Genomic DNA, 17,500 nt, shown 5'->3' with positions numbered 1-17,500 from the left:
TCGTCAATCCATCGTCTTTTCCTTCTCCTACCTTTTTTTTTAATCTCTAAGGACCCTTTTTGTTATTCTTAATGTCAATCTATTATCTTTGGTGTCCATCTCCATTTCTTCTTCTTACTTGTTAGAATATGCTCAACTTTAGTTTGCTCTCATATTCATGTTGCTCTTTTTCTCTCTCTTAGTTTTAAATCCATCATATGTATATATATATATATATATATATATATATATATATACATATATATATGTATGCATATACATATATATATATATATATATATATATATATATATATATAGCCTCTATATATATATATATATATATATATATATATATATATATATATATATATAGATAGATAGATAGATAGATAGATAGATATGTATATGTATATATATACATGTATAATTCCGACCATCCTTTACATCCAGATCTTTCTGGACAGTTCCATCCTGTTCGTAACACTGGGCATGCAGTTAATTTTAATAGTCAGGCCTTCTCCATCATGAGGCTCAATACTATGGAGTATTCTAGAAGTTTTATTCCAGCTGATTTGGGTAATTGAATCGATAGAACTTGAAAAGTTCAAACTTGCAGCAAATGTTTTTTTTTTTATTTCTTTTTTATTTCTACAGGCTGACATAAGAATTTCTATATTATATATATGAAATTTCTGTTTTGATGTTGTTACTGTTTTTAAAATATATTATGTTAATTGTTCATTATTTCTCATATCGTTTATTTATTTCCTTATTTCCTTTCCTCACTGGGCTATTTTTCCTTGTTGGAGCCCTTTGGCTTAAAGCATCGTGCTTTTCCAACTAGGGTTTTAGCTTAGCTTGTAATATATATATATATATATATATATATATATATATATATATATATATATATATATATATATATATATATATATATATAATATATATATATATATATATATATATATATATATATATATATATATATATATATATATATATATATATATATATATATATATATATATATACACACACACACACACACACACTTTTACGTGAGCACCAAATTTGTTTCCTTTCATCGGTGGCAGCTAATGGCTGACACACACACAAAAAAATAGCTTTCCATTCTGGGCTTGAAGAATCTATTTAATACGGAAGGTCCACAACACAAATTAAACCTTCTTTTCTCTACGCTTGAACGAATGACAATGACGGGCGCTTTTGATTAGAAAGAGAGTGATGTCTTGTGGTTCCATACTTTCCCGCTAGGTGGCTTGTTGTGGTGCGTTCGGTGAAATTCGCTCAAGTAAAAATGACGATAGAAATATTGATATTTATTAATGATTGTAAACCAAATTTTGGCATTTCGATGGGAAACTGGAACTGAATTATATTGACGAAGGTATGATAGACATGTTATAATATTTTACTCGGTAAGGAAGGAATACATGCCCATATAAATATAATTCATCTCATATGGGAAAGGAAGATATATAATCATAACTTATCGATTAGCTCGAAAGGCTAAAATTTTAGTTATGGCTAACTTGAAAAGCTAAATTCTAATTATAAACTAGTTTATGATGTTTTAGATAACGTAATGCCAATACAAAATAAGTAGTTGTGTGGTTAAATATATAGCGTAACCAAATATATGTTAGGTTGAACGTGCAATATAGTCAATATAGGGTAAGATATTAACAGTTCCTGGGTATTATTATTATTATTGTCAATAATAATAATAATAATAATAATAATAATAATAATAATAATAATAATAATAATAATAATAATTAGTCTCTTATAATTATTATTAATATTACTTGCTAGGCTACAACCCTAGTTGGAAAAGCAGGATGCTATAAGCCCAAGGGCTCCAACAGGGAAAGTAACTCAGTGAGGAAAGGAAATAAGGAAATATACTACAAGAGAAGTCTAAGAATAATATTGAAATAAAGCTATTATATATTAACTATGAAAACTTCAAAATAACAAAAGGATGAGAAATTAGATAGAATAATGTGCTCGAGTGTACCCTCAATCAAGACCATTCTACCTCAAGACAATGGAAGACCATGGTACAGAGGCTATGGCACTACCCAACACTAGAGAACAATGGTTTAATTTTGGAGTGTCCCTCTTCTAGAAGAGCTGCTTATCACAGCTAGAGTCTCTTTTACCCTTACCAAGAGGAAAGTAGCCACTAAAAATAACATTGCAATAGTTAACCCCTTGAGCTAAAAAAAAAAAAAAAAAAAAAACATGTTTGATAATCTCAGTGTTGTCAGATGTATGAGGTGTATGTATCTATTTTAATGTTGTTACTGTTCTTAAAGTGTTTTATTTTAATTGTTCATCACTTCTCTTGTAGTTTATTAATTTCCTTATTTCCTTTCCTTACTAGGCTATTTTCTCTGTTGGAACCCTTAGGCTTATATCATCCTGCTTTTCCAACTAGGGTTGTAGCTTAGATATTAATGATGATAATGATAATAGGTTGGCCAGTGTGGTATCATGTAGTCCCAATACCATGCAACCTCTTGCATATTATATCGTGGTGGCAGCGTGGTAACGTGCCCCACGCCATTCTATCAACAAACTCGGACCACAGAAACTCTCTACGTACTTCTCCTGTCCGTAATAACTGAGAAGAGGACTCATAATCGGCCCGAGTTTCCTACCAGCAGCCGCAGACGACATCATTTTCACCAAACGGCAACCGGACAAAGGACTGTCATACCGGCCCAGATAACAGCCGTACATAACCTATATCGCCAGGATACGGCCTAGAATCGACACTTGTGCACCGTGAATATAGTGAGAATAGTGAAGAAAGTTGTTTTGGCCATTGTTATCCGCGCATTACTTCGTAAAATGAGCCAAACAACGACGAACATTCCAGTGTAAACAAAACGGTGAAAACCGCACCGACTACCAGTGCCAAATCTTTGTTGGATAATTTAGTGCGGACTAACGCAATACTCGCAATATTCCGAGTGTATCATGTACCTGACAAGTGAAAAACAACCAAGCAATCACTCAGTGCGTTGGAGAACCGGTGAGTGAAAGTTAAAGGTTGACTACACGTTCTGTTATAATCATCTAACAAGGCACACCCGACGATCCACGTTGTTTTGCCCATTTGTAAACTCAGTAGATTATGCTATAATTTAAGTTACTAAGACTACCAAGATGTTGTACTCATGCATGTAACAGTAGACCAGTTGAATCACGATGCCCAAGCTTGGCAGCCAAATACTGTAGTGAATTCCATACCCGTATTACACGTGTCTCTTTGTGAATCGCAAACTGTGTTATTAATCCAACCATTATCTATCTATACTGTAACACCCTCTTGAAATCAAATCCAATCATGGCCCATCCTAATATCCAAGTATGGATTGGGCTCACCAGCCCCTGGCCGAGTCGTTTTGTGCATGAACTTTCACCTCGAAGACCAGGAAATCACAGACCTGGGCAAGCAAGCAACTAAAATTAAAATCGCCCTCGGCAATGAGGGCATGAGGCGTATCTTGGCGAGCGGCCTCACTGAACAGGAGCAACGCGTGCTGCAGAATATACATATGGAGGCTTATTGAAAGTGAGGTCGATGCAACAGTCAAAATAAATTTCCGAGTTCATCGCCTCGAATTCACAAATACCAAACAGAAACCTTCCAAAACAATCAGTCAATTCCTGGCCCGACTCCGTGAAAAAGCAACAAAGTGCGAGTTTGAAGACAGAGAACTCAACGAACGACTTGTCAAAATGACCATACCACGGACATAGTTCGAGGAATTTCGCAAAGAACTCCTAATTAAACCGAAGGGCTATGCCGTGAGTAAAGTTTTAGAGAGAGGTTGGGAATACGAGGCCATTGCGGCCTCCACGGCATTATTACACTTCACGCATATGAGCTCTGATAACGAGAGTACAAGCCATACCAATGTGGATGGAATCCGAAGGGAAAGCAATGAACCAAGGAACAAATCACAAACCACGGTCAACCCCTGCAGGAACTGCGGGCTTAGCCATCCCATAAGGTCATGCCCCGCTTACAATGACAGATGCAGTGGTGGTGGCATCAAGTGGCACTGGAAAAAGATGTGCCGCAAAACTGAAGGAAGCAGAACAATGCCTGGAGACAACACACAGCAGACACAACGCCAGAGCAAGACAAGAGGGTGCTCCTACCGACGGCCAAATCGGTCCCCTAACAACAGGCAACATGAAATTATGGTTAATGGAAACCCCAATCTTGATGAGCAAACAGATTGTATGCCAAACTTCGACATGATAACGATATCCGACATAGGAGTGGCAACGAAACGAGAAGCATTCTCAAAGCTCATGCACCCATCAACCTCGTACTATCCCCAGAACCATCAGTAAGACTAATATCATACAGTGGCGACAATATTCCCTGCCTAGGGTCACTAATGCTCAGCGTCCGCAAACTCAGCAACCCAGCATTCTCGCAAGAAAAGTTCCCTGTGGTCGATGTGTCTGGCCCAGCCATACTTGGCCTTCCCTCATGCCAAAACCTTGGTATTGTGGAGATCAATGTAGTACCTGAGCAACCAAGACAACGAGGCCCTATTATGTCAGTCGAGCAACTAAAAGCTCAATTCCCAGCACAGTTTGACTGTATCGGCAAACTAAAAGAGCCCGCGATGCTCCACCTCAAGGATGACGCGATACCTTTCTGTGATCCGCCCCCCAAGGTGAGTATCCACCTGAAGCACTGCATCAAGTCCGAGCTTGACACTGTGGAGAAAGAGGAGGTTATCAGATGCGTAACAGAACACACAGACTGGTGCAGTAGCCTTGTGTATGTCACAAAACCCGACGGAAGCCAACGGATCTGCCTTGACCCCAAGCAGCTCAACCAAAACCTCAAAAGATGTCCCCACAAGATTCCCACTCGAGAAGAGATTAACCCGGTATTCTCCAAAGCGGAGGTGTTCTCCAAGCTAGACGTCAAAGCAGGCTACCGGAGTATACCGCTGCATGAGGACTCAACTACTGACAACGTTCCGAACACCACAAGGCCGGTATTGTTGGATAAGGCTACCATTCGGACTGAATGTAAGCCAGAACATATTTCAAGCCAGGATGGATTCTATCATCGAGAATCTCCCAGGTGTTGTTGGCATCGCCGATGACGTGGAAATATGTGGGAAAGACCAGTCGGAACACGACAAAAAACCTGATGGGGTTCATGCAGCATGCAGCCCAACACAGGCTCAGCCTAAACTCGAAGAAATGCGCCATTTCGAAATCAGAAATCAAGTTTTTTGGAACACGCTATACCAGCAAGGGCATGATGCCAGACCCGTCAAAGGTACACGACCTGCATAACATGCCGTCACCCTCCAACAAAGAGGAATTACTGAGATTCCTGGGAGTAATGACTCACCTCAGCCCCTATGTACCACATTACTCCGCTCAGTCACAAAGACTTCGACATCTGATCAAGGAAGATGTGCCCTTCCAATGGGAAGAAGACCATGAATCCACCTATCAACACCTGAAATGCCAAATAGCGCCATCAAGCACGCTGTCTTACTATGACCCAACTCGACCCGTGGCTCTTGAAGTCGATGCATCTCAAAAAGGCCTCTGAGTGGCCCTCATCCAAGACAGGAAGGTAAAAGCCTTCGCCAGCAAAGCCCTGACACCAACGCAGGCAAATTACAGCAATATCGAGCGAGAGGCCCTTGGACTAGTACACGGTGCACAACGCTTCTATACCTACCTATACGGAAGAGACTTCGAAGCTGTCATTGACCACAAACCACACATTAACATCTGGGAGAAGCAACAGATCAGTGCCCTACCCAGACTACAACGTCTCTTCTTGAAACTGCAGGGGTATGACATGAGGGTCAAGTACAAGGAAGGACGAACCCTTGTACTCTCCGACGCCCTATCACGCCTTCCTAACCCACAAAATGACAAGGAAATCCCCTTGGATACACGAGTGGATGGACTAGAACTAGATGACATTGATGTGATATCAGTCGCACTCATAAAATTTGGTCCCCAGAATTTGGAAGAGGTCCGCCATAGGTCTGACACCGACCCAGTACTGCGCACTCTCAAGCATACTATCATCGAGGGTTGGCCTATCTTAGTAAAAGGCTGTCATCCCGATATCTGTCAGTTTTTCTCATACAGAGAAAGCCTTGCCATGGAAGACGGAGTCATATTCATAGGGCAACAAGTCATCATCCCCAAAGAGGTCAGAGGCCGGATACTGGACCAGCTCTACCAGTCCCACCAAGGGATCACAAAAACATAAGTCCTGGCATGGGAGTGTGTATTCTGGCCAAACATCTCAAAGGATATAGAGGACAAGGTCAGGGCATGCGACATGTGCCAGAAGTACCAGCCCCAGCAAAGTTGTAGTAAAACCACTCATCATGACATTCCCCGAATGCCCTGGTTCAAAGTTGCCTCGGACATCTTCCAAATTGGCCACAAGACATATCTGATCACAACTGATTATTTCACAAAATTCACGATAGTCACCGAACTAAGAAACCTGTCATCTGAAAGTGTGGCCAACCACCTCAAATTCCTGTGTTCGCTGCTCAGATGCCTCAAAACCCTGGTCTCAGACACCGGACCTCAATACACGGGAGCAGCCATGAGGGACTTCATAAAAGCCTGGGGTGTTGAACACATCATGTCAAGCCCACATTACCCTCAGTCCAGTGGCCTCGCAGAGTGCGCAGTCGGAACATGCAAGGCAATCATCAAAAAATGCCTCGAGACAGGCAGTGATATGCATACTGCATTGCTCCACTTACGGGCCACCCCGATTGGCAATAAGACAATCAGCCCCGCAGAGCTCATGTTTGGTCACAATGTGACCACTGACCTACCAAGCCAATACGAACCGCATCCCGTACACATCACGGCACGCAACCACCTCCAGGACAGCCTAGGACCAAATCGAACACAATGGCACTTCACAGACCTCCAACCCGAACAACCAGTCCAATATTTGACAAGGCCAGCTACGCATGGGTGCCAGGCAGAGTGGTGTGCAAGTCAGAAGAACCCCAATCATACATTGTGGAGGCCCAAAACGGATCGTGCCTCTAGAGGAACCGGTCCCACATCCGTCCGACACCGCTCGCGACAAACACAGAACCATCCAACACCCAGCAGCAGGCTCCAACATCATCAGCGCAGCCTCTACGGCGACCCGCCGATATATCGCTGCCGCCACTTAGTGAGACCGAAATAACCCACCAAACCCCCGCAACTAATGATAGCACTGCAGATCCGACAGAGGTGTATACCAAGTCAGGCCGGCTGGTTGAAACCCCATCCAGATATATTGAAAGTAACGCGGTCACATACCGTAGATTCCCATAAAGTGCTTAGTTAAATAATAATATACAATCCCCCCTCGTTTCATGCCCGAAACTTTTGAGAGGTCGTTACCAGTGTTCGAAACTCAACAAAAAAGTTACCAGTCTCGGACACTGTCGTTACACATATGTGTATCAGGTTTTCATTTTGTTTTACTATATTTTGTTGTTGTTGTTCTTTGCAATCTGCAAAAAAAAGAAATTTGCCATTTATTTTCATATTTATGACTGCCCTGATGTAACCAACACCATTCGGACCAAAATCTGGAAAGCTAATAGCTACAGTATTATGTTTATATTACTATCCACGATCACCAATTGTACCATGCATGTTTATTGTGAAGGAATAAAAACAATGAATAGAACGTTTGAATATGGAACTTTCATTGCTTATCTCTATGCACTTATATGTCAGAGTAATTATTATGTGTAATTAGTTCTTTATATGTGATAAGGGGGATGTGGTATCATGTAGTCCCATGCAATACCATGTAGCTTATGAATAAAAGGGCAGTCTCTACCTAGTACCCAAGCCATCAAGCCCTGTCTTTTATTCACTGCATCCTCTTGCATATTATATCAGCCAGGGCACCAGCCACCCGTTGAGATACTACCACTAGAGAGCTGTTCAATACAGTGGTAATTAACTTGTAATTAATAGACACACATAGGGAGAGCGGACACTCGGGGAGACAGTCATATGATTCAGATTATTACAACTAAAAAGGAATAATTATTGGATGTCTCATGGCGTATAGACGCCCGCCGTGGTTGACGTAGGCTTACCATGGTAGGTGGGCCTATTGAGGGTTGCCCACTCACTCCTCGGACTCGAACGTAACTGGTCTTCGACTGATATACTCTGGGTATTTTTATTTCCCATACATTGCTGGGGGGTCCGAGAACTTGTCTCGCCTAAGGCCGGGAGCACACTAGCGACTCTGTGGCCCCCCAAAGCCACGCCACGCCTGTGGCGGGGATGAGCGACAGAGAGCCACAGTCGCTAGTTTGCGCGGCAAACTTGAAAACAATGGAAACCTATGGGAGACCACATCCCCGCCACACGATGCTGTGGCTTTGTGGTGCCACAGAGTCACTAGTGTGCTCCTGGCGTAAGGGTAGCAGTAGCAGATGATGCAACCGCACCAGACTAGTTCTCACTCTGCGTCCCCTCTCCCCGGTGTACCTGTTGACTTGGAAACGGATTCAGTACACGTGTGCTTGGGTCAGCACATACCAAATAGTGAAGAAAACGGCTCGAACTGCTTCCCATACTACCCATGGATTGGGGAGACGAGGCCATAGGTCGGCAACCGCCGCCCTACTTCCTGCGCATTTACTTAATTATTTTTTTTTACTTTATTTGTTCTACATGTGACACCCCGTTTCCTACAGATAAACTATTTCAAGCTTTCCAGATTTTTCATGATTTTATTTGAAATACAAGAAGCTTGTATGTATAATAGAGAAGATATGAATTGCTATCTTTTGAATCTTCCGAATGTGTATTTTTGCCAAAAAATAAATAACGATACCTGATTCTTTGTCGCTCACCCTATAACGGTACGATTGTGGTTGTGGACACACTGCTAGTAGTAGCAAGAAGTTCAGTTTCATCAGTTACGTCCTACTCAGACAGCATAGCTTGCTTACTCTTATTCCTAACTTCCATAGCCTATCTAATACATCAGGTAACTTCTTTGCTTGACGATTCTAAACTCCTTAATTCCATACTAATACTTCTAAATTTTCTCACTTCTTCATAGCTAAGCAAATCTTCTGTTGTATTATCAACTTCTCTGCCAAACTCGCGAAGCCTATCATTTTCATTCCCGTTTCTATAATGTTCTTTCAAAGTTTTTCATGTTCAACCTTTTCTTCTTTACCATGACTGCCTTCTTAGTGTTAAGTTCACCCATGTAATCCCTTCTACCATTAACCTACTATTTACAAACCTCTACTTGGCCATTTCTGGTTTCTTTTCTTCCAGAAACTTAGGCATATTATTATTATTATTATCATTATAATTACTACTACTACTACTACTACTACTACTACTACTACTACTACTACTACTTGCTATGCTACAACCCTAATGGGAAAAGCAGGATGCTATAAGCCCAGGGGCCTCAACAGGGAAAATAGCCCAGTGGGGAAAGGAAACAAGAATAAATAAAATATTTTAAGAACAGTAACAACATTAAGATAAATATTTCCTATGTAAACTGTAGTGACAGAGATAATCTTTGAAACGGTTCTCTTCTTCTATTTAATTTAATTTTGATTTTGTTTACTTCCTCGATATTACTATATCCTTTTTCATAGTCTCATATTTTAAATACAGTATCTTGATAGTTTTGTTTAAAGCATATTATTTCCTGTTGAATCGTAATCACCACCCTGATTTGGCTGTTGCATATAATTATTCATACTAATTTATTGTGCCTTGTGGAGCCCATTGGAACGTTTGGTGAACTAATCTCTCTTGGGGAGTGCCCAAACCCTCTCCATCTACCCCTCAGCATGATCTTATCCACATATGGCACTTGAGTAATGGTTTCATTTCTAATCCTGTCCTGCCATTTAATTCCCAATATCCTACTGAGGGCTTTGTTCTCAAATCAACTAAATCTATTGGAAATTGTTTCATTGTCATACCATGAGGAGATGATGAATTGAGAAGTATTGAATTAAAAGCTCAAGATAGAGATGACTAGCGAAATCTAACTGATGCCATTTGTGTCAATAGGCATATGAGGAGATGATGATTATGATGAAGAATCTATTGTATGTTTGATACAAAATTAAATATACTAAAATTTTCTAATTATTTTGTACATAATTAGTATTTACTTTCTCCTTCCTACAATTTATTTCCTGATATATATCTCTAGTTGATATAACTTAGCCCGTTTTCTTCTCATAAAGTCTTCATATATATTTATTATAGATAATCGACGTTACTTTATCACTGAGTTCCCATTTTCATAGTTTGTTCCAGTTGATTATGAGATCTACCAGTTGTTTTTGCCCATGTAGGCCTAGTTGAATGTTAATTTGATTAAGATCTTAACTCTAATTTCTGCAAATGTGCTTTTATTTGCATAGTCCAAAGTATCAATGGGCTGTTTATAACTGATAGAAAAAGTGTAATAAGATAAAATGCCACATTTTTATATTACAAAATTGTAAATATAGCAAAGAAGAACCACGAACAAGACGAAATATAAAACCCTTTCAGTTCTCAGGTTCAGGTTCAAGGGTGAGGCATCGTAGTCTTCGCAACGGCGCCTCCAAAGTTAATCTTCTTATACTGTTTTGTCTTCTCCTCCACATCAGGTTTAATACTTCTTTCTTTTCTATGTTTGTTTCACTAAATAAAAATAATCCTACTATTTTCTTTAGGTCTTCCTCGTATGGTTGTGGTACCTCAATTACTTCATTCCTTTCTTTTCTATATTCCTGGCAAACAACAAAAAAATTATCAAACCTTCTTCCTCATTTTCACAAAAATTACAGTTTACATGCCCCCAATTGTGTCTGTTTACAATATTTAGTTTTAAAGTATTAGTTCTTGCATTAAAAAATATCACTAAAGCAAAATGGAAAATATAGCAAAGAAGAACCACGGTTCTTAAATTTCTTTCTAGTAGAGGAAGAAGAAGAAGCGCCACTTGAGCTTAACGCTGCCTTGTTTACTTTTGTTTCTTTCCTTTAGGTTAACCGAAGATGGCGGACTCGTAAGTACCTCCCGTGTCTGGAAATATCGTAAAGTTTCAGGAGCATCCCTTGCTCACGATGTTTATAAAGTGCAACTATGGTATTTTTGCTTTGCAAATATTATGTTTATTGTGTGTTGAAGGTTTTCCTTTTAGTGCAAATGAAAATATTTGGCTTTGAAAACATGTCAACATCGCCGAGTGATCTGAGCATGGGTGATTGTCCGATGGTGTATTCGTGTTTGGAATTTATTTGATCTGATAGGAGAGGTTTCTTTGGTTTTATATACGAATATATAAGTGCATTGAATAATGCTGCTTGAATAGTTTAACATTTATTGTTTGAAAGCTGGGTTAACTTTACATATGTTCTTCATTCCGGTTTAATGTCTCGTAGGCCATGTTATCGTGGAACGGTTAGGTCTTGGGTTTTAATTATTGATTATAATTTCTTTAATGTCCAATTATTCTTCATTATTATGACTTGCTAGTAATGAAAGCCACGGCTTAATGGCGGTGGAGGAACGGATGTATCCGTACTGTATTCCCACCTGTGGGCCAAAATGTTTGCTTTAATTCGTAATGTTACTCTTACCAATTTAGACTTTATGGAGCCTTTGTATATCAGCGGGCAGTTCTTACCGCGTGGATTAAAAGGACGTCAACTGATATGAACTTTCCCCCCTAACCTAACCTATTAGCCGTGTCCTTACCAACTTGCCTAACGGCGGGACTAAGGCCCCCTTGCGACCCCCCCTTATACCGTTGTATTCTAAGTTAGTCGTATTGATACATACAGGTTGTCGCTATCATGCATACACCCCGTCTATTTTACATTTTAAATATAAGCCTTCTCATTTTCAACATGTCAGATATTAAGACTTTATATCACCAAACCTGAGGTTTAGAGTATGGTAGTTTAAGTGGGGCTGTAGACCCCCAGGTATGTAAGGGTATGGCTGCCAGGCTAGGTGGTGGTCCTCTGTCCTGGTAATTGGTTGGCCTTTGCTAAATATAAATTTTTCTTTAATGGACAAAATATTTACATACAAGAGATTTTCATTAAAGATTTGGACCAAGTCCATGTGGAGCAGAGCTCTTTGGACAATAGTACAAACAAAAATATATAATTAGAAACCATAAATGTACATGGTATTTATACATATAATATATGAAGCCTTCGTAGATCAGCGGCAAGGTTTTCTCGCATGCGAAAAAAAAAGAATCTACCCAACCTACAGGCTGTGTCCTTGCATAACGGGCTGTTAGACCCCCCCCCTTACACTGCTGTATTTTTAGTCAGCCGTCACATACGGGTGGCCGCTATCATACATACACCACCAATGTATGTAATATATATAATATATAAGAGTGAGATTATTAACTCAAAACCAAAAGGAAATGTGTATTCATATTATAAAAGTAAAGTGGCCTGTGATGTAATGATAAACATTGAGAATTATGAATACAGTACTCAGCAAAGAATGAGTGAAAAGAAAGTTATTAAAACAGAATAATGTAATCAATGAGCACAGAAATTTACATGATGGTTAAGCCTGAAAGTATAATTTTCAAATAGCTTTAGTACACAAGTAACCACCCATGTCATGGCCATATTGACGGGATATCTGTTTAATCCCCCCCCCCCCTCCCATATGACACCCTTCTAAATCTAATTTAGAATAATCCGACCTTGCTCAAGAAATGCGTCGTTATACACAACCCCACTTATGAAATCAAATATCCAATAGCCTTCATAATGGAAACTTGCCATTTGAGTTTATTTCTTTATCTGATTATTTCAAACCTTTTACTGCTAATGTAGTAAAGTAATATCAAAGGATATAGAAAATTACAAGGAAAATGGGCCTATTCTATGATAGTGGCCACCTAAATGTATAATGATGACCGTCTAATAGTATGGCAATGCAAGGGTGAGTGCATGGGAGGCCCTCTACCCACCTGATAGGTAAGGACACTGCTTGAAAGTGGGGTAGGTGGTCTTGTATAGAGGTTTTACAGATAACCGTCTTGCAACCGACTAGAAAATTGAAAGAAAATTCCCATTTTCTATGCATGCGAGAGGAACTGGCCACTGATGGCACTAAAAGGAATTTGTGTAATATCAGTATATCATAACCTACTTTGGAGAGATACTAAGCATCTGGCTCTCTTGCTTTAGAATTAGTTTTCAATTTATTAAATAGGATTATAGCAGAAATAGATTGGTAGGTACTGTACCTTCTAGACTTCTCTGGCTACATTTATGCAGGCTATGTCTTGAAGAGTTGGTAGGGGAAAGATTTAAGTATAAGGTATTTCAAAACTTTGAAATGCCAAAGTATGTAATTGCAAATAAAAAAAAAATGAGGTAGGTTGCACCTTTTATATATATATATATATATATATGTATATATGTATACATCTCCTATATCTATTTAAAAGTTATGTTCATAATCATTGACCCGATAGTAAATAGGGTTGTCATTCCTTTGTTTGTCGGGGGGAATTCAACAATAAATGAAATGGTCGAAGATAAAAATTGGATCACAAAAAGATTTAAAAATTTGTATTGTATAGTGGTTACCAATTATACTATTCTTCACAATTAATATTGATTAAATATAACTAATTTAGTTTATGTATGCACCATACTATAACAAGTCAGGTTTAGTTACCTATGTTTCCTGATTGTTATATTTTCATTGCAAATGACAGCCCACTTTACTTACCTAAAGCCAGACGTAATTGGAATTATAGAAAAACTAGTGAAGATTGTTTTGAAGTTAGATGTTGAACCTGATAATTAAAAATATTGGAAACCCACATAAGTCACCACAAGGGGAATTTTTATAAGTGGGTAACTACTGTACTTACAGTTAAGAATGAAATTTCATTCACCTTATTTTTTTAGGCTCTTGTCTCCTTGTAGAATTGCTAGGACAAAATGTTCTTTTAACTCGGGTGTTCTTAGGATATTAGTCCCCATGTGTTGGTTTTCTGTCACCTGAAGGGGGCCCATAAATCAACCTTTTTTTATATTCCTTGTGCTACTCCAGAAGCAAATATTTTTTACGCAGAATGTAATCCAGGTTTCCAATATCAAAAATTGAGACTCTGCTCTAGTAATGAAATTGTGGGATATGCTTCTATCTCTTCCATTTTGGCAAACAGAATGAGTGTCCCTCAAACAACCTCAGCCTTTGACTGAACAATGGAGGAAAAGAAAAAGTTGTTACTCTAGGAACTGGTGGGAGGCAATATCCGAATAAAAATTAATGCTACCTAATAGATAATGTTGAATAAGCTATAAAAAGAAATATTAGGTGGATATAGAATTATGGGTGAGGATGGGTTGCTGTGTAGGAGATGAAAATTACTCTTGCAAAAAAAATTTACATTGATTTGAAAATGAACTTTTATAGATTACCATGGCTGTTATTGGAGGTTTAAGAACATGGCAAATAATTTTATCTGTAATTAAGAAATAAAATAGGGTTCTGTCTGCTAGTTTATAAACTGGAGGACTGGCCCATTGATATTAATCATGGGAACATAAGTGAATAGATGTAGATGAAGATATAGATACCCTTAAATAGTGATCCTATCAAAATTAATGTACATTATACGATATTGCGAAAATTGTCTACTTTCGTAAATACTCTTAACCTTGCTCCAGCTTCTTTTAATAAATGGTGTGTAGGTCATGGGCATAGGCCATTTTAAAATGAAGTTAGGTTTATGCCACATATATTTTTCTGGTAAACTACCAATCGATCAAGTTCAATTGCAATAATTGTCTGAGCCACACTATACACAGTAGGACTAGGTGGTACACTTAAAATTTCTTCCAGTGCCCAATACTAATTATGAGGAAATCATGGAAACAACGTATTTTGAGGGATTAAAGAAATTAGATAGTTTGATAATTGTTGGATCAATTTCAGAACTTTTTTGGGGGGGATCTTGATTTTGTATAGCTTTCTGTAATGGCTGTACTGTGTATCAAGTTACTTATTCATGAAAGACAGGATTATGCATTTCCCAGTTTGAGGCAAAACTGGCAAAATCAGTTTTGCAGATTTTGTACTTTTATACATTTCCCATTGTTGTATTTAAAAAAAAAAGAAAGCCATTGGTGTAATCTGGCAAATTGGGTTTTATGAATTTTTATCATATTAATCAGTCCCTAGCAAGGGCGCAGCATCCTGAATGAGGTTAGGTAAAGACACCTCAGGCTAGGTTGTATGCCTGAGCCGTGTCTAGGCATCGTCTTTGTATTATTAGTGTTGTTATTAGCTAAGCTACAACCCTAGTTGGAAAATCGAAGATGCTATAAGCCCAAAGGCTCCAACAGGGAAATATACAGTAGCACAGGGAGGAAAGGAAATACTGTAATCAACAATTAATAGAAATGTAAAAACAGTAACATCAAAACATTTCATATATAAAATAAAAAACTTATGTTGGTCTGTTCAGCATAAAAAACACATGCTGCAAGGTTTGAAGTTTTAAAAGTTTCTACCGATTCAACTACCTGGGTGGGGGGGATCATCCCACAACTTGGTCATATTCTGACTTGATTGTAAGGTCTTCTTACAAGAAAAGAAAAAAGTGATCTGTCTTCCTGTTGGATGCTAATTCAACCCCTTGTGTGCTATTTGACATATTCTACAATGGGAGATTTCTATTCAGTTCGGTTCCTACTAATGAAAATTTTACCCTAAAATTATGCATCATTGGAAATTAAATTTATTCAGCTGTTCAATATAAATGGTGTGCATTAAGTTTGAAGCTCTATCAATTATGCTGCCAGTGAGTTGTGTAAAAGGTATCCCGGTGCTTAAGTGGCACACATTCCTAACTTTTATTCAACCGTTATTGTACTACATATTGCACCTGCGTTAGTTTACCCCCCGTTGCACCCGGGCTTAGTTTGGCCTCTCCAACCTCAGCAACATGTCATATGGCCCAAATTTATGGATATGAGATTGAGTTAAGGACTTGGCCAATTGAGAATCGCTTACATTTGACTATTTACCTTTTTGTACAACCTTTACTATGTGGAAATACCATACCTGTCACCCACCATTGATATGTGATATCAGCTTTCAATTGTGATGATAGACTAACTTGATCTTTGTTTGGATATGTAAAGGAGGCATGCGAGTCGTGTACCGTCGCTAATACTATGATTTGGCTCAGGACAGGCATTGTTGTTTTAGTCGTCCCTGTATGATATGAGACAAGATTTGCATGGGTGTGTAGTTGAAAGTTGGAATTTAGCTCTTTAGTCGTGCTGTCCTCTTGTCTGTTGGTCAAGTATATCTGATAAATTGTTGAACTTGCAAAGATGCAAACCAATGCCTAAAGTAATTGTTGTACTTAATTTTTTAACTTGAACCCTCTGGAACTAATTATGGTATTATTATTTGAACCATTTTGAGTCAGTTTAATTAGTTAGATTCTAGATTAAATTCATTTGAGTGAGTAGTTAGGTTAATTTTGAGTGAATGATTAATTATTTTATGAGTTAAATGCTTCGTTTTAGTATAGCAAAAAAAATGTTAGACTAGTGAAATATATCGTTCAACCTTGTCTTAAATTTACTCCGTCTTGCTTTTCAGACAAAAACCTGCAGCGGCTGCTGCAACGCCCCCCAAGCCGGCGGCTCCGGCCCCGGCCCCTGCAGCTCCGGCCCCCGCTCCTGCTGCTGCTGCTGCTCCTGCCGCAGCAGCTGCACCTGCTGCTCCACTCAAACGTGTAAGGAAGAAGGCAAAGGGACCTGACAGGAAGAATAGGAAGCTGATCGATATTGCAAAGATCAGGAAGAAGAGGTTGAGGAAGAAGACCAAGCTCAGGATGCCCATTCCTGCCAGGACCCTCGAGCCTGCCAAGCCAGGCGAGGAACCAAAGAAACTCCCGGCCGTGCCCGAGGTGGTCATGCAGCTCAGGAAGAAGAAGGCTGCAAAGAAGAGGGACAAGTTCTTGCAGGCTAGACTTGTAAGTGGAAGGGTTACTTGATATATACATTGGGTTGTGTCATGGGAAGTGGTTACAGAAAGTCAATAAATATTACCATTTCATATTGCAGATATCATCTTGCTTACTGCATTATATAATATTGTTTTATTTCAGATTCATTATGAATTTTTGATATCTTGAGATTTATGATTCAGAGATTGTATCTCCTAATAAGCTGTTAACCTTCAATGTTGTGTTGGAACCTTAGTTTAAGATATGTTCCTGTGATTAGCGGTGTTAACGTTTCCTTACGAGCTGAGATTCTCTCTAGGCTTCCTTGAAATTATTTATGCGTTAATTGGTTGATTATTGATATATTCACAGTAGATTTTCAGGCTTTTATTTCAAAATTGAATCTATGCAATTATATATTTTTATTCTTAAA

General features: G+C 38.8%; 1 protein-coding gene across 1 annotated transcript in view; it reads left to right on the top strand.

Moving 5' to 3' along the window:
* Window positions 1–10,995: 10,995 nt before the first annotated feature.
* Window positions 10,996–17,500, top strand: part of RpL7 (ribosomal protein L7) — an 11,051-nt gene continuing 4,546 nt past the window's right edge. The window contains exons 1-2 of the mRNA XM_068360183.1: window positions 10,996–11,112; window positions 16,719–17,094. Coding sequence (XP_068216284.1) covers window positions 11,102–11,112; window positions 16,719–17,094 — 387 coding nt within the window. The 5' untranslated portion in view covers window positions 10,996–11,101. The remainder of the gene's footprint in view (window positions 11,113–16,718; window positions 17,095–17,500) is intronic.

This window comes from Palaemon carinicauda, chromosome 36 (assembly GCF_036898095.1).
Source record: "Palaemon carinicauda isolate YSFRI2023 chromosome 36, ASM3689809v2, whole genome shotgun sequence".
NCBI lineage: Eukaryota > Metazoa > Arthropoda > Malacostraca > Decapoda > Palaemonidae > Palaemon > Palaemon carinicauda.
Note: the sequence above shows the minus strand (reverse complement) of the source record. Positions and strands in the feature narration are given on the sequence as shown.